The following is an 18,443-nucleotide window of genomic DNA, read 5'->3' as shown; positions in this document are numbered from 1 at the left end:
CGTTCACACACTTAAATTAAGGAGAAACTACTGTGTACAAAGAGGTATCATATTACGGACTAGTGATCCGAGAAAAGATCATGCAGCCATCGGCCACTAGGAACTTTGTTTACTTTATTCTTCTGCGACACTATATGCTATTCCCTCTTCCGCTCTACCTTCATCTCTCTCTCTCTCTCTCTCATATACATCCCTGATATATATCCAGAACAAAAACATGTTCAAGCATCCCCTTTCTGCATGGTAGTGTTCTGTGGCTAGCAAAAATCATTTCCTCGCTAAGCTCACGATTATGGCAAAATAGTTGCCGGAAACCGCAGACGACACTCGCCGCTAGTTCTGGCAAAACGGCCGATACAATCTTTTTTTCGCATTTCCCCGCTCGCTGTCAAGGACAAGGGGTTCGCTTCAACCAGCAAAACATGGCCTGTTTACTGAGCAGTCATGCCTGTCGCCATCTCACTCGCTGGCGTCACGGGCGATAATATCAGGCACAAAGGGGCACACCAACCGGCAGCATTATCCCCAAATACTCGAGCCTCGCGTAAATACATAGAGTGTAAACGCTGTCGCCATGTTATCGTAGTAAGACCGCCCCCCCCTCCCCCAACTGGGGACTGCAGTACGCGACGGCGTACTAACACAACGGCGACGATATCGACATCGCGGGCTCCGAATTTTCCCATAGTTCTACTCCACGGGCGTTTCTCGAAACGCTTGATATTGTGTACGCCCGCCTGGAAGGATTTCAGGCGCGTAGTTAAGATAAGGCGGTTCTCTGCGGCAAAAGAAAGCAATTTCACAAAAGCTTAAAAGCGGCGGCGACGCGTGTGCGGTGAACGCTTGTAGTTTTGGTGTAGACAGGGTGTGTGTGTTCTCGTTGTTGACACCAGCCGGCGATAAGGCACTGCAGGCGGTAGCTCAGTACAGCAAGGGCTAATCCGAGTGACCATCAGCGTAACCCCACCGCCAACCCCTCGCGAACCGGTCGCCGACATGGCTCAGGCTGTGTCGTGAACCACGTGGTAGAAGCTCGGGTGCTTTCATACCAGCGCGTGGAGGGACGACAGTGCGATTCCGGAAAGTCTTTTTCGAAGGCCGCTGACCACAATTTTTTTGTCTGGAGACTTTCCCTCTTTCTTCCTTTGACGTGGATCAAGCTTTGCCGACAGCCTCAGTTGTGACCTCTCTTTTCAAATGTACGTTTGCAGTGAGTGAGCTCCTCAGCCTCGGACTTGTCACTTGTGCACCCAGTAGTTCTTTCACTTGGCAATTATATGCCATCAGTTGGGGTTTAATTTCTATTATTTATGTATACATTATGAAGACGTCCTGGAGCTCCGAACGAGTGGTTTGTGCAGATTACTTTTGCAAACACAAAAAGACTATACCAAAGCAGCGGAATTTTCGAAGTGTTGGCGAGTTGGACCTAAACTCGTTGAAAATTCTTCCGCCTGACTGTTCCACCAAAGTGAGTGCGACAGATTACCTGTGCTACCATTGCTTCATGCACATCACTAAGGAGATCTCGATGCGAAGCACAGAGCAGTGCCCTGACATATTTGTGCCAGCTGAAGAAGCAATTGAAGATCTAAATCGCAGCATACTACCTACAGATGTGTCGCCGCTGAGACAACCAAGCGTCGTAAGAAGTCGGGACAGGCCTGCCTATGTCAAGAGGAAGCAGACAGAACTGGAGCAGGTTGCTGTCAAGAATATACGCTCAAGGCTACGTATTGCGTACGACAGGGACGCACCATCGGGGTCGTCCGAACCAACATGCTCCACATGCACTGAGTGGGTGGACAACTTTCGGCAGGCCTTTGAAACCGCCACCTCTCTCCGGGAACGTTGTCAACTGCTTACACTCCTGCCGTCAACACTGACGAAGAATGAGGTTCAAAAGATGATTCCACAGGCCTCAATGTACCTCATCAGTAAATCCCGAAAACTCAAGGAAAAGCATGGCGTGTGGTATGAGCCGGATCCTTACACGAGGTGCAAGGTGAGCCCTGAGAACCTGTCTGCTGCCCTAGAGTACTTCACGAAAGACGAGCTACAATGTTCGCGCCAAAGTCCCAACCAGAAGGACGTCATCTCTGTCATGCTCAACGGAGAGAAAACGTTCGTGCCAAAGCGCTTCATCACACGCTCAATACGAGAGGCCTTCCGTATATACAAAGACAAGCATCCCGATTCCGGCGTTGGGCTAACGAAATTTTATTCGTTGCGCCCTAGATGGGTCCAATGTATTCCACACCAGGAAGTGTGCGTTTGTGTGCGCTGCGCCAATTATTATCTTTGTATTGCCGCTCTAGAGAACGTTACAGGCTCAACATTCAACACTGGTGAAATGAACTCGGCATTTCTGTGCGACCCAGCAACAGAACTGTGCCTTCAAGGAGACTGTGATCACTGCCCAAAAGGCCAGTTTCTTACACTCCAGGAACTTGATATCCCGGAGGATGAAGAGATTGTGCTTGCAACATGGGAGTCCGGCGACCTTGTGAAAAAAACTTTGGAACCTGAGACTTTCCTAAAAGTCATCCAAGTGACGGTTGGAAGTTGGGTACTTCACAACCATATCCAGCAAACGCAAGGTAAAGCGATCTACGATGAAAAACAGTGCAGGCAACGCGGGAGCATTGTCTTTCATTTTGACTTTGCTGAAAACTGGACCATCGTGCTTCCTGACGAAGTGCAAGCATATCACTGGAAAAAAAAAAAACAAGTTTCGATATTTACATGTGTAGTGACGACAAGAAAATCTACAAACAGCTTTGCCATCATCAGTGAGGACCTGTGTCACGACGCCGCTCACGCTTGCTTGGCTCTAGAAAAAGTGAAGGAGTGGGTTGAAGACAACGTTGCGGTATACTCGTACGTGACGTACGTAAGTGAAGGCGCCGCCAGTCATTTCAAGAATCGCTACCAGCTTTACCAATTTGCAAAGGACGATTGCCCACAAGCCCAGTGGTTATTTTCTGCATCTGGACATGGGAAAAATGCATGTGACGGAGTTGGCGGACTCGTGAAGCACCAGGCCACGCTGAACAACCTGAGAGAACGTTCAGTAAGCGCAATTCAGACGGCCAGGACAATGGTGAGCGTTCTATCAAAGAAACTGAAAGGCGTGCATCTTGTATATCTGGACGAAAATGAGGTTGTTCGGTATCGTGAACAAAAAAAAGAAGAGTGGCTGACGGTGCGCGCCTTCCCTGGCATTCAGTCTTGGCACGCGTGGCGGCTCAGCAAGTCATCAACAAAAGGGACCTGTGACGTATATGTAGCACGGACAGTCGGATCTGCTTGGAAGCAACTTTATTAAATGGGTACAGCGAGGAAAACCTTAGCGTAAAGTGCCGAATTTGATTTCCCAAGGACTGCTCATTTTTAATGCAGGGACATTTTATTTATCACATTTTTCTTCACCGGGTATTTAACCTACTGTTTTTGTTGGTGGTTACTAATAATTTTTATCTGATCACTACAAAAAAAAAATCCCAAAATGTTATCCTCGAGCAGGATAAAATATATCGGCTTGCCACGATTCATTCATACACCGAGAGCATCGAAGCTGCTCCAGTTAGGCACTATGGTATCCGTCACCTGAAATTGTTTGTAATCGTAAATACACAGCCAACCTAAATATCTTACTATTATATCTTTGTTTTTGTGTGTGGAAGTAAAGTTATTTATTTTACTCTAGATGTAAAATATACCGGAAGGTACAACTTCACACTGCATCATCTTTTCTCAAATCATTAGTCTCTAATATGATACCACTTTGTACGCTTATGTAAAATGCTGTATATAGTTTCTCCTCCCTTTTACTGTGTGACCGATCGCTCTTTTTATCAATGACCTCATCTGAATAAATGTATATAAAAGATTTGTGCAAGTTTCATGAAACTGGAACTCAGAGTCACTTCTTGTATAGGACACTGCTAAGTGTAGGCTTTGAAAAAGGACCCTACTTTGGGGAGTTGTTTCTTCTTTCACAGTGCAATGATGCAACATGTTTTTAATAGAAATGAATGCCTAAATAGAGTATAACAGGGTACCCAAATTAAAAAAAAATCGAAGGTGGTGTTTTTTTTTTATTCGCATTGAAAGTTTTCTTTGTTTGATTTTTTTCCCATGTTTGCCTAAATATATTGTAACTATTGTGTCACTCAGATACCTTATTTATTTTTTCAATAATAGCCATATATTAGTAAAATAATTTCTGCAAGTTATGTAATAATGATTAACTTATTTCATGAGATACAGATTTCCAAAGTTTGCCATTTGTCGTTCGAGCAGGCATGTTTGGCAATTTTTATAAAACTAAATAAATTTTTAATAAATATTATTACTTTATATTACAAGCAAGTTGTACCCATAGTTTGTTTGTAAAAAGTTTTAAAATTCTCCTAATTTTATTGTTTTAATTATTCACTTTCAAACTTGCCCCCTCCATCAGTGCGCGTTATTGCAACTGTCCACCTCTCCCTGCCTTACGATTTTTCTTGTCTCCAAATTTTTTTTCTGGTCAAAACTAAGTGTGGATTCGTTTATACCAGACACTAGACAATGTCATATAAAAACATCAGTTGATTTAAAAATGTCGACCAGTCACCCTTTGGTCGATCTTATCTGAAATCACCCTACAATGCTTGGTGTCCACTTTTGGGAATGACCAACCATTCTATTTCTTCAAGTCGCTCAGCGGCATTCTGCCCAAAGTTCGAAATTGTGTACTTTGTGGCGTGGACGCAGATAATGGGTGTCAGCAAATTATAAGGTATTGTCCTTGGACGACAACCGACACCAAATCAACTGTCCTTGCATTGCCGCTCAACTGCTTTGTCGCGCTTACGTCCTGTTGAGGTGATGGGGATCAGGAGCTTCGGGGTAATCTCGGCACCAAAGACCAAAGCCGCCAAAGATACTCCTCAATGTCCCGCGGACGCTTCTCGAGATGTGGTTGAGGGTTCTTCGGCACGAACTCTTGCAGTCCAATTCATTGGTACTGGCACCTCCAGTAGGCATGGTCAGCCTCATGCAGTGGCAGCAGAGTGGTTTTCGGTCGATCATTCGCAGCACCTGCGCTTTCCTCGGTGTACTTTGTTCATGGTTCTTCCCGATGTCGGAAATGCTTCGGCGTTGGGGTGCCTCGTTGAATAGGCATTGAATACTAACGGGTAGCCGGTGGCGGTCGTCGTGACTTTGTGGCATAAGTCGCTCTCGGTTTGTCAGATGCCGATTGGCTCGAAGAAGTCTCCAGTTGAAATCGCTGTCCGAAACAATCTCGGCGATCAAAATAAAAGCCGGGCAACCGATGGCAGGAAGTAGCTTCCTGATCTCCGCCCGGACAACGTCGCGAATGCCTGGGAGGCTGGCGCCGAAGTTGCAGCTAGACGTTTCCATTGTCGAAACGCTGGGCGGTTGTTGACAGTGATAGGTTTCGGCCTGCACTGTACACACCATGTTGGAAGCCTCGGTGATATGAACCCTTCGACTGTTGTCGTGGGGTTGCGGGAGAGGCTGCCGAAGGTGCTGTGGGTGCACCGGTGCCTTGCTGGGGGCTTGTCGAGTTTCTTGGCACATTTGGCAGCCAGCTACCTTGCGTTCGACGTGACTGTCGATGCCCGGCCACCACACTCTGCTGAGTGCAAGACCTTTCATCCGCATTACTCCAGGGTGCGTGGTGTGTAGGGTGTCAAGGACTTGAGCCTGTGCGGGACCCGGAATCACAACCCGAGATCCCCAGGGCACACAGTTTCTGTAGCTGGACAGTTCGTTCTTCCTGGCCACAAAGGGGCGGAATTCTTCTGGCAGCTTCCCTGAAGGCCAGCCTTGCAAAATCCAGCGGTGCACACGCGACAGAACCGGGTCAGTCCGTGTTAATGCTGCGATCTTGGTAGACTCTAGAGGAACCTCCGGCACTGCCTCCAGCAGCAAGATGTCTCCCAGCGGTGGCTCATGCTCATTCTTGACAGGAAGCGGAAGACGACTGAAAACGTCGGCATGTGGCAGCTTGGAGCCAGGTACGTACAACAGTTCGTAGTTGTATGCAGAAAGTTGCAGACTCCAGCGCAACATCCGAGGTGACAACACGGCAGGAACAGGCTTGGCCTCGTGCAAGAGGCCCAGCAACGGCTTATGGTCTGTCAAGAGTTGAAACTTTCGACCGAAAACGTACTGGTGGAATTTCCGAACACCAAATAGCAAAGCCAGAGCCTCCCGATCTATCTGCGCATAGTTACGTTCTGCTTTTGACAAAGTTCTCGAGGCAAAGACCACTGATCTTTCAACGCCGTCTTCTCCCACTTGGCTCAGTACAGCACCCAGCCCGCACGGAGACGCGTCACAGGCCAGCCTTATGGGACGTGACACATCATAGTGTGCTAAGACGGCTGATGTTTCCAGCAGGCTCTTGGCACTCTGGTACGCCTTTGCTTCAGTCTTTGTCCAAATCCATGCCTTGTCCTTGTCCAGGAGGCGGTAAAGTGTCTCCAACACATGTGAAGCTCCTTTCAGGAAACGGCCATAGAAATTTAAGGCTCCCAAGAACGACTGTAGCTCCTTCTTCTTCACTGGTTCCGGGGCTTGCTTAATCGCCTCAACTTTTTCACCCAAAGGGCTTACTCCGTCCTTATTGATACGGTACCCCAGGTACGTCACTTCCTTGTCCCTGAATGCACACTTGTCGGCATTCAGACGAAGCCCATCGTCTTGGATAGGCTGCAGCTCCTTACGCAACCGTTCGTCGTGCTCGGCGACTGTTCTTCCACCAATGAGGATGTCATCCAGAAAACACTCAACTCCTTCGAGTCCGTTTAGTACTCCTTCCATGTAACGTTGGAAGATGGTTACTGCCACTGCCACACCAAACTGCAAACGCGTCACCTTGAACAGGCCCTTGTGTGTTGTCACGGTCTGCAGCATGGCGGTGTCCTCGTCGACACAGAGCTGTTGGTAAGCTTGATCCAAGTCAAGCCGGGAAAACACCGAGCAACCTCCCAGTCTTGCGAGTAGTTGCTCTGGAGTGGGCAGTGGGTAAGTCTCCCACTTGATGACTATGTTGAGCGTTCCCTTGTAGTCTCCACAAATCCTCATCTTTCCATTCTTCTTTAGAATCGGAACAATAGGCGTTGCCCAACGAGAATGCTTGACCGGAGCATAAATCCCTTGGTCCACTAACTTCTCGATGGCTTCGTCCACTTTCGGCAGAAAAGCGAAAGGTACTTGCCGCGACTTGTGGAACTTGGGTGTGGCTTGCTCCTCCACTTCAATCCGCACCAGAGGACCTGTGCTCTTCCCTAACCCAAGCTTGAACACATTTGGGTAGTCCTCCAGCAGAGTTTTGACACTCGTCACCACCTTGCGTACAGCTGGCTGGCCTTCTCCGCTGGAACTCTAGGAAACTGGAGCTCCGTTGAGCTGGTGCAGTCCTTCCAGGGATATGAATAACGGTTGAAACCAGTCTCTCCCCAGGATGCTGATTCCAGACCCTTTTGTGACGAGCAGAGGTAGCTTGCACACTCTACCGTTGTACTTGATAAGAACTTCCACTTCACCCACGATCTGGACAGGCTGCTGTGTGTAGGTCCGCACTCCTCTGGAACACGGTCGAAGTGCCTTCCTCGAGATTCCGAGCTTGCTCAGCATCCTCAGGTTGACAATGGAACAAACGGATCCAGAGTCCACTTTCATCGATACCTCCTGTCCGTTCACGGTGACCGTTGCCACGAAAGCCGGCAGTCCACTGGCGATGTGGTAAAGTCCGTACACTCCTGAGCGTCCCAACTTGCCTGGGCGTTTATTGTTGCTCTTGGCCCTGCTCCTTGCCTGTTCCTTTTGACGGCAGGCTCGAACGATGTGCCCCTTCCGCTTGCAGAAATGACACTCTGCGTTGCGGAATCCACAGCTTGTAGCGTCGTGGTAGCCGTTGCAGCGGAAACACCGCCTTGTTCCTGTCGCTTTTGGCTCTCTTGAGGGTTCTTGTTTTCCGCCCGGCTTGGCACCCTTGGGCACTTGATCCATCCATGTAAATCGGACGGCGCAGGCAACGCTCCTCTGATGTTTTCCGTTTGCCGCGTGGCATACTCGGCAGCGACAGCCTTATCGTACGCTTTCTTAAAGTCCAACGTAGTCTCGGCCAGGAGACGCCGTTGCAGCCCTTCGTCCCTAACGCCGCAGACGAGACGATCGCGGAGCATGTCTTCCAGGAAGACGCCGAACTCGCAGTGCTCGGAGAGTCGTCGCAAGTCCGCGACAAATTCCGCGATGTCTTCACCAGGCTGCTGACTTCGTTTGTGGAATGAGAAACTTTGTACGATTACCGAAGGCCTTGGTGTGAAGTGGCTTGTGAGTTTTGAAACGATGTCCGCGTACAGCGTCTCTGCCGGCGTCGCCGGCGAACACAGCGAGCGAAGGATAGCGTACGTAGCCGGACCGCAGACGCTGCACAGCACTGCTCTCTGCTGCTGCTCCTCGACCACGCCGTTCGCCGCGAAGTAGAACTCCAGGCGTTCCTTGTACGTAGGCCAGGATTCTGGGCGGTCTGGCGAAAACTCTTCCATGTGGCCTAGTCGACCCATGAAGACGTTCGAAACGCTAGGCTTAGCTTCCGAAGCCATCTCGTTCTGCCCGCTGCCGCCGCCGTTACGCAGCCGCTCGCCCTCGTTGCCTCATGTGGAGTCTCGCCGCTTGTTTTTGCTTCTTCATGCGGCCGCCGTCGCTTACGTTGGTCTGTGACCTCGTCGCCAAAACCCCGCAGGGGGCACCTGTGAAAGCAGGTGTTTGGAGAGTGGCGTCTCCACGGACCCCGAGCCATGCGGGCTCGCCCGCCCACGTCCGGCTGTGCGTGGCTTTCCCGTGTCCGGGGAAAAGGGCATCCTGGTGGTTGAGTCGAACCCGGGGTAGGTTTCGACCCTTCGGGGCCCCCCGGGTGAGGCAATACACCACTTCGGCCCCCGCTTCCCGTAGACGGTGTCCTGGCTTGGCCCGACCAGGATGATTCAGTCAGTCGCCACTTCTACTATCCCCTCCCTTCTTTTACCTTTGTCTTCTCCTTCTTTTCACTCTTCTCATTTTCTCTTCTTTCGTTTTTTTCATTTCCTTTGGCGGCAAGGGCTAACCTTGGGTGGCGACAGACTCCTCGTCCAAAACCACACTTGGTTATAGTACCTGGGCAGTGCTAATAGTCTAACGGTTCCAGCAAAGCCCTTTTTGTTATGGTCCGTTAACTATTCCCTTGTTGGGCTCCGTGGTGGGCGGCACACCACAGGTTCTGGATACTTTCCGCCTCTTATGGCTCCCTCTCTCTCTAAACCCGGTTCCAGGCAGGCATCCAAACGGCCCTGTCCGGAACAAGTCATCGCCAAAGCACCAGAAACAGAACACTTTGTTAAGTTTTTTGTAGTTCACTCTGAAGACAATCAACGCCCTGCCGCCAAGCTGTCTCCGTTCATTGTTGCCAAGGTTCTTGAGCATTTGATCGGACACTCCTACCAAGCAAAAAAGTTGCATTCTGGGGACCTCCTGGTTGAGGTCACCACACAAGAGCAAAGTGTGGCCAATCAGAAGATGAAGAGCATCGTGGAGACCTCAGTCACGGTAACGCCGCACAGGACTTTGAACACTGTGCGTGGTGTCATCTCCGAAGAGGACCTGCTAGATGTAAGTGAGGATGAGATCCTTGAAGGCCTACGAAACTCGGGTGTCATTGCAGTAAAGCGGATTATATTTCGCCGCGAGGGTCAGGAGATTCCCTCAAAACATCTTATTCTTTGTTTTGAACGGCACTGTCTCCCAGCAACAGTAAAGGCAGGCTATCTGAACTGCCGTGTCCGTCCTTATGTGCCGAACCCCCAAAGGTGTTTCAGGTGCCAAAGGTTCGGGCATGGGTCCAGGAGCTGCCGTGGAAGAGAGATCTGCGCCAAGTGTGGCAGCAACGAACATGTCGCAGACGTCTGTGAAAGCACTGTGTGCTGCTCCAACTGCAAAGGCACCCATGCAGCGTACTCCCGTGCCTGTCCCCTGTGGAAGCAGGAAAAGGAGATACTGAGTTTAAAGGCTAAGGAGAACATTACATACCTTGAGGCCAAGAAACGCTGGTCATTCCTTGCACAAGGCTCGTATGCCGACGTGGCGCGCCGGGGTCCTGCGCCGCGTATGGAGTCGAGGGCAACCCAGGTCTTGCTCGAAGACCTGGCTGCCGCCCTCGGGACCCCAAAGCCTACCCAGGGGCAGCAGGCTCCCTCTCTTCGCGGAGAGGGTTCGCAGGCTGCTCCCACATCCCAAGACAGGCCAGCGCCTGCTGCGCCTGTACAGTCTGCACGATCTCCTACCAGGGAGAAAATCGAGCCCCTCGGCCTCACTCCCTGGAGAGACCGCCTGCAACCAAGGAGCTGCATGGCCCTCATGCAGCTCCTGTAGCACAGAAGGAGGTGGAGAAGATGGACGGGGTTGAATCCCTCCCCAGTACATCTGCCACCCTCCCGTCAGGTTCTGGTCGTGGCCGCAGGTTAGGATCTCGCAACTCCGACCCTCCCAAGTCGGCAGGCAAGCCTGCTTGCGGAGCTCAGGAGAGCGGTGCTCCTGCCCTATCCACCTCCCCATCTACCCCTGAGTCTGACCAGGAGGAGATGGAGTGGCAGAATCCGAAAACCAAGCGAAAAACTAAAAACCTGTGATACCTCCGAAAGGATGATTTTTATTTTTTTTACTGTTCATCCGTGTGCTCATAATTTCATATCTTAATAATGGTTTCAGTGCTAATGCAGTGGAACTGTCGAGGGCTGCTACATAACCTGGATGATGTGGAGTTTTTGCTGGAGGAACACAAGCCACGTGTGCTTTGCTTACAGGAGACTCATTTAAATCCCAGCCATACCAACTTCCTCAGACGGTATCAGGTATTCCGAAAGGACCGTCCGTGCTCTGTCAGTTCTTCTGGAGGAGTTGCGGTGGTTCTCCCGAGAGAAGTGCCCTGCGTACAGGTCCCACTGTCTACCTCACTGGAAGCAGTGGCTGTACGGTTCATGCTTCACAAAGCTCTGACAGTGTGCTCTTTGTATCTACCACCATCCTTTACTTTGAAATCCTCAGATTTCAATTCGTTTTTAGACCAGCTTCCTCAGCCATTCCTTTTGATGGGTGATTTTAATTGTCACAACCCTCTATGGGGGAGTACACGTCGTGACATCCGAGGAAACATTATTGAGTCTGTGTTATTCTCTCGAACACTTTGTCTTTTTAACACTGGTGAGCCTACCTTTTTTAGCTGTCAACACCTTTCTTCATCATGCATTGATCTCTCCATTGGGACTGCCACACTTTTCCCTAACTTCTCATGGCATGTGCATCCTAACCCATATGGTAGCAACCATTTCCCCATTATTTTAAAGTGCACTGCTCCTTCATGCTCTCTCATGACACGTTCACCACGCTGGAAAATAGACCAGGCAGACTGGGCCATGTTTGAAAGTGCATCTGAGATGAACCCTTAAACTTTAGTTGGCTTGGATGTAAATGATGCCTGCAAATGCCTTACTGCCTCTATAATTGAGACAGCTCATAAAGCTATTCCGCAGTCTTCTACACGCCTTCCTGCTAAGCCAAAACCTTGGTGGACTAAGGAGTGCAGTGAGACTCGAAAAAAACAAAATTGTTCATGGGATGTGCTACGCCGGTACCCGACCCCTCCAAATGTTTTAGCCTTCAAACAGGCTCGGGCGAAGGCTCGATATGTCCGTCGTCAATCAAAAAAGACGACATGGAAGAAATACACCTCCTCCGTTAATAGTCACACCAGTGTAAAAGTTGTCTGGGAAAAAGTGCACAAGATTGATGGGGATTATCGAGCCTTCTCCATACCGCTTTTTGTTCTGCCAGGTGGTGTGCTGCCTAGTCTTGAGCAGCAGGCCAATATTCTAGGGGAGCACTTCGCATCAGTATCAGGTTCATCGCATTACTCGGCTGCATTTTTAAAGCATAAAAGTGTTATAGAGAAAAAGAGAATAAATTGCTCTGGAGGACTACGAGAACCCTATAATAGACCTTTTACTTTTTGAGAGTTACAGGCAGCATTAAATAAAAGTAAAAATACGTGCCCGGGACCAGATCGAATTCACTACTGTATGCTCAAGCATTTGCATTCCAATACCCTGCAGGTTCTTTTAAGCTTTTTTAACCAGATCTGGAGAGAAAGGGTCTTCCCAGATTCTTGGAAAAGAGCTGAAGTTATCCCGCTCCTCAAGCAAGGAAAAGATCCTTCATTACCCTCAAGTTACCGGCCCATAGCCCTCACAAGTTCATTAGGGAAAACCTTGGAACGAATGGTAAACTCAAGATTGGTTTATTTTTTAGAGGAAAATAACCTCCTCGACAAGTTTCAGTGCGGTTTCCGTGCCCACAGATCAACGGTGGACCACCTCGTACGACTTGAGAAAACTATTCGTGAGGCTTTTGTTAATAAACAGCATTGTGTTTCTGTCTTCTTTGATATAGAGAAGGCCTATGACACAACATGGAGGTATGGAATTTTGAACGATCTTGTCTCGTACGGAATTCGTGGCCGAATGCTCTCACTTATCAAAAGCTTTTTGGAAGACAGATACTTTCATGTCAAGCTTGGTACAACCTTCTCTCGTAGTTTCGTCCAAGAGAATGGAGTTCCACAAGGTGGTGTTCTTAGCGTAACACTATTTTTAATAAAAATGAACTCTATTGGAAAGTCTATCCCACAATCACTTTCCTATTCTCTTTACGTGGATGACTTGCAGATCTCTTGCTGTTCGTGTAACATTTCGGTCTGCGAGAGACAACTTCAGCTGGGAATTAATAGTCTGATGAGGTGGGCTAATGCCAATGGGTTTAGTTTTTCACCAGAGAAGTCAGTATGTGTCAACTTTTCTTTACGTAGGGGCATGATCCTAGAGCCTAGTCTGACCTTAAGGGGGCAGGCAATTCCTGTTCGTAATGAACACAAGTTTCTAGGAGTGATATTTGATAAAAAGTTGAATTTCCGTAGTCATGTACTTTACCTGAAACAGAAATGCTCAAAGTCAATGAACCTCCTCAAGGTGCTTTCACACAAGTCTTGGGGTAGCGATCGGGTATGTCTCCTTCGTCTCTATCGCTGCTTGGTTCTTTCAAAATTGGATTATGGATGCGTAGTGTATGGATCCGCACGTCAATCTACCCTTCAGGTGTTGGACCCGATTCACCATCAAGGTCTGAGGCTTTCCACTGGTGCTTTTCGGACGTCCCCTATTCCTAGCCTATATGCTGAGAGTAATGAATATTCACTTGAAAAAAAGACGGTTTTATTTAGGCTTCCTGTATGCATTAAGAATTCGCTCTGTCCCTTCTCATCCGATCCAGGAAGCAATTCAGGATTCTCGCTATGAAACTACATTCCAGAACAAGCCATCTGTCGTACCCCCTTTTTCGCAGAGAATTAAAACATATTCACAGGCTTACAACCTTGACAGTTTCAGCCTAGTTGCCCAACTTCCACTGGCAGTGGCTCCTTGGGAGTGCGTAGCACGCATAATCAATTTTACTCTGATCAAATATAATAAGCGGCAAACTGCTGTTGCTGCCCTGCAGCAGGAGGTTTCCCAGGTTGCTTATACGTACAGTAACTGTAGGAGTTTCTTCACAGATGGTACTAAGAGTGACTCTGCTGTTGGTTGTGCTGTTATAAGCGAGACATGGAAGGTTGTTAGGCGTCTTGATGCCAGAGCCTCAATATTTACTGCAGAATTATATGCTCTAATTTTAGCTGTTGAATTCATTATAGAAAACGCTATCCAGCATTTTGTTATCTACTCTGATTCTCTCAGCGCTTTAAAGGCACTTGCTTCTTTGGAAGTACCAAAGAATGCCTTCGTTACTAGGCTCCGGAACATTGTGCACACTGCAGCAAAATCAGATTTACACATCAATTCTGTTGGGTGCCTAGTCACGTCGGTATTCAGGGAAATGAGGATGCTGATAGAGCTGCCAGTACGTGCATTGAGAGGCAAGTGAATATCAAGGACATTCCGTACACTGATTACAAACACAGTCTTAAAAAAGCAATTCAGAAAAAGTGGCAGTTAGAATGGGACACGGAAATACACAACAAGCTTCATTGTGTGAAACCTACCCTGCGGGAATGGGCAAGTTGCCGACACAGGGAGCGCTTCTTTGAGGTTGTGCTCTGTCGTCTGAGACTGGGACACACCCATCTCACGCATGGGTACCTCCTACGGGCAGAGGCAGCTCCGAAATGTGAACACTGTAACGAGTCTTTGAGCGTCTTGCATATTCTTATCGTATGTCCTAAGTACCATCACGAACGCACCACTTTTTTCTCTACCTTTTTCCGGAATCGCGTCCCGTTCCACCCGGCATTATTATTGGGTGACGAACCTCTTGTGCCGCACCGTCAAGTTTTTAAGTTTTTAGATCGCATTGGCATCCTACATCGGCTATGAAATTTAGTTTGTTTTCTTTTCTATTACGTTTACCTGAAAATTAGTGGTGGCAGAGAGCCGGCGATCTTGTATCGTCGGCACATTTTCCATACTTCCTTGCGTGAATGAAATTCCTTTAGAGTGCCTCTGGTTAGTGGAGCATTGGTTAAAATTTTTGGAGGCCTTAATAGGCCTGTATCTTGTAAGGTTTTAATCATTCATTTTCCATAGTTTTAAGATGGAACTACCTACTATAGGTCTTTTCAGTATTGCCTTTAACTTACCTTGTGTTTGGCACACTATGGCCTTAGTTGCCGCTGTGTTATTAAACACCCAAGTTTCTTCTTCGTCGCCAAAATGTTAGGTATGCATAAACGGTTTTATTTACAAGGCCGACTTGGCCGCGTACAAGAGTCGAAGGTAGAGAACGGAATGGCGAACAGTAAGTCCCTCCACGTCCGCCTACTGGAGGATGGCGCTGCTGTCGCTCACAGTTGCCCGATCTGCTGCATACACAACAGAAATCAACTCGCCGAGACCAACAAAAACGAACAAAGCATCTGACAAGCTCCGGCTCAGCTGGGACCAGCCGCTGCCTGAGCGCTGCCATCTTTCCTGTGACGTCACGTATTTGGTTTGGTCACGTGACGAGTGGTCAAATTTGCGTGCAATGGCAGCGGCCTTATGGGTTCACTTCCGAGTGCAGGCCGGAACCCCGGTTTATTGCTTTAAGCCCCTCTACCTCGCTGCTTTGCCCAGCACTGTACACCTATGTATAGGGTGATTCAAGGAAAGGCCAGGCACTTTAAATTGACCGCAAAATTCGGTTTCTTAACCTATCGCGCTACGACTTTGTGCAGCGTACGGCCCATAGATGGTGAATTTTTTTTGTAAAATTTGCAAAGAGCGAACTTACCTGAGGAAAAATTAAAGAAAGAAAAAGGCTTAGCTCCTATGGAAACGCAGCGACGCCACCGGTCTTCAAACAACACGGCGCCGTTTCGCACGGGAGACAAGAGATGGCGCAACGAACGCCGCCAACGAACAAGCTTACGGCGCCGAGAGCCGGCGTCTTTAGCAGACAATCTTTTCGACTCAAAAGCGGCGCGCGTTCCGTAGGCGGCGACAGTCGCAGAAACAAAAACAGGTGCAGTAACAACAAGGAACTTGTTGTCATTGTGTTGTCCCGTTCCTCGTTATTGTGTTGTCTCGTTCCGCATTGTGTTGTCTCGTTCCTACTCTTCGTTCCTGTCGTGAAGCGCTATTATGTTTTCCAAGTTTCAGTACCAACTCGCCCAAGAATCCGCATTAAGGAACTTCAGTTCCTTGTCTGCTAAAGACGCCGGCTCTCGGCGTCGTATGCTTGTTCGTTGGCGGCAGTTGGTGTCGCGACCGCTTGCGCCATCTCTTGTCTCCCGTGCGAAACGGCGCCGTGCTGTTTGAAGACCGGTGGCTTCGCTGCGTTTCCATAGGAGCTAAACCTTTTTCTTTCTTTACTTTTTCCTCAAGTAAGTTCACTGTTTGAAAATTTTGCAAAAAAAGAAAAAGTAAAGCACTGTGGGCAACGCTGTACTAAGTCGTAGCGCGATAGGTTAAGAAACCGAATTTTGCGGTCGTTTTAAAGCACCTGGCTTCTCCTTGAATCACCCTGTAGATGTGCCGCACATCCGCAATCACGGCATTTAGGCCTACATTGCCGTGATTGCGGATGTACGGCACACTCATGTGCGGCACATAAAGAACTTATATCTCTCTCTCTAGATAGGTGTACCGTGCTGGGCAGAAACGGTAGCCAACTGACTAGAGAGATAGTGGAAGCAGGAAATATTGCCAGGGATGACGACAAATGTGTAAGCACTTCATCGCTCACTTCATCGGGAAAAGAATTAGCTTATCTTAGTAGCTTATCTTCTTAGCTCGCATGAGTGTCATTTAACGGGATATAGAAGAAAAAGAAGCCAATATTCACGAATGTATCGAAAAGGCGTAGAAGAAAAAGAAGTGTAAAAATAGAGATTGAGTTGTGAGTCACCGCTGTGTGAGTGTTTTGTCTGCTGTGACTGTTTCCCCAAGTGTGATTGTTTCTGTGGCCTGTGGTGACGTGTGTTTGTGTGGATTGCCTACTTGCGCTGTTATTTTTTAGCTACCCGGGATGTTTGTCTTGTCTGTCTACTCTGCACTGGAGTTAGGGAAAGAGGAATGATAAGGATATACTGATGAGAAAGCACAATAACGTGATTGAGATGATGATGAGGGACAAGGTTGTGGTGTCTAAGAACCAGATGGCGCCACATTCCCGCTGTCCGGCATGCGTTAGAAGAGTCCCAAAGGCGAGGGGGTGACGGACGGAGAGAATGCATGGCGGTGCGTCGGAGATCAGACGCGCGAGGCTTACTACGCAAAATAAAGTTTTAAGTTTTGGTTCGTTACCTGGTCGTCTCCCTCGGCAACACACAAACGACACTACAAGTCTGGCGACGAGAATGGGATGCTGGGGAAGACCGCAAGAAGATCCAGCTCGACAGAACGTCTAGGGAAGACGCCAAAAGAGACTCGAGAGCAAGACCCGCAAGACCACGCCGGTCGAGGGCTGAACAAAGAAGCTGCCCTAGAACCAACTAAGCAGTCGCCATGGACCTTCGCGTCCCGAGCATTCCTCCGTTCGATCCGTATGCTGATCCAACTTCTGTGTCTCAGCGCTGGATCGATGGCATGCAAGATTCGAGAATTATCTCATCGGCTCCCACGTCACGAACGACGAAAGAAAGCGTGCACTGTTGCTGCACCTCGCGGGAGAAGCCGTTCACGACATTTTCATCACGCTTCCGAACACGGGCACTCTTTACGAGACCGCGGTCGAGAAACTGAAAGCTCACTTCGCGCCCAAGAACAACGCAGTTTTCGAGAGACATGTGTTTCGGCAAGCGAAGCAAGAGCCGGCAGAGACTATCGACCAGTTTCATGTGCGTCTGCGGCAACTAGCCCTAAAGTGCGAGTTCGCAGACGTGGATGGAGAAGTCCTGTCACAGATTATAGAAGCCACCGCGTCGAGGAAACTGAGAAGAAACGCGCTCTGTGAGCCGGACATGAAACTGGAGCGGATATTGCTCGAAGGGCGCAGCCTCGAGAACGCCGAGAGACAAGCCGCCGACATAGAGAGAAAAGTGTCGGTGCCGGTGAACAAGGTATCACCAAAGAAGAAACCATGGGCCCGGAAAACACAGAAAAAAGAAGTCCCCCCGACGAAGACATGCACGTGTTGCGGGAGAGGTCGGCCACACGACGGAGGCAAGGAGAAGTGTCCAGCATGGGGATCAACTTGCCACAATTGCAACAAGAGAAACCACTTCGCCAAGATGTGCAGATCGCGCAAACAAGAGCAAATCAGAACGGTTCAAGAACTGGAACCAACTCGGAGCGAAGACGTTTCCGAAGAACTGTACTACGTGCAGCAGACACAGTCCAAGATCCCCAGCGTGACTGTAAAAATAGAAGGAGTCGAGATCGGAGTCTACGTGGACTCAGGAGCAGGAGTTGACGTAATGGGAGAAACAACTTGTTTCCCCCATTAATTGTTTTGTCATCAATCTTAACTTCGGTTATTTCGGGAATTGTTTTGTCCTCAATCTTAACTTCGGTTATTTTCTTGAGGAATTTTGCCAGCTCTTTCGTGTCGGTCTTGACCGAGATCGTGTTGGCTTTCTCGATTAGATGCATGGTGAACAATGCGTTCTTCTGGGTGCCCAAGATGGGCATCTTGAGCTGGGGCAGAAGTGGCTTGATCGGTATACGTGATCTCGTCAGGCGGATCTTGAATTCGAATTGTCGACGGCGTTGCCGAGATGTAGCGTCGGCGACGGCAGCTGGCTGTGTTGGGTCTCCCCTGACCCTTTTCCTTTTCTTTTTGTTCGTGACGACTGCCCAGTCGTTCTCTGGTAACTGTTCTTCTTCAGCCGCAGCTTGTGCCAAGCCTACGGTGTTCTTGAT

The 18,443-nt window shown here is 48.9% G+C and overlaps 1 protein-coding gene and 1 pseudogene across 1 annotated transcript; one reads left to right on the top strand and one right to left on the bottom strand.

Annotated features, from left to right (window-relative positions):
• Window positions 1–7,404: 7,404 nt before the first annotated feature.
• Window positions 7,405–8,031, bottom strand: LOC120841802. The gene has a single exon (XM_040212791.1). It carries the CDS (start codon window positions 8,029–8,031, stop codon window positions 7,405–7,407), a length of 627 nt encoding a protein of 208 aa, XP_040068725.1.
• An 8,924-nt stretch (window positions 8,032–16,955) lies between these two features.
• Window positions 16,956–18,028, top strand: LOC120841803 (annotated as a pseudogene).
• The last annotated feature ends 415 nt before the right edge of the window (window positions 18,029–18,443 follow it).

Source organism: Ixodes scapularis, unplaced genomic scaffold (genome assembly GCF_016920785.2).
Source record: "Ixodes scapularis isolate PalLabHiFi unplaced genomic scaffold, ASM1692078v2 PGA_scaffold28__5_contigs__length_5199819, whole genome shotgun sequence".
NCBI classification, from domain to species: Eukaryota; Metazoa; Arthropoda; class Arachnida; order Ixodida; family Ixodidae; genus Ixodes; species Ixodes scapularis.
This window is presented reverse-complemented; position numbering and strand designations above follow the sequence as displayed.

What these genes read in the sequence shown, in the direction of transcription:
- LOC120841802 (XM_040212791.1), bottom strand. Translation starts at nt 8,031, where the DNA reads ATGGATCAAGTGCCCAAGGGTGCCAAGCCGGGCGGAAAACAAGAACCC.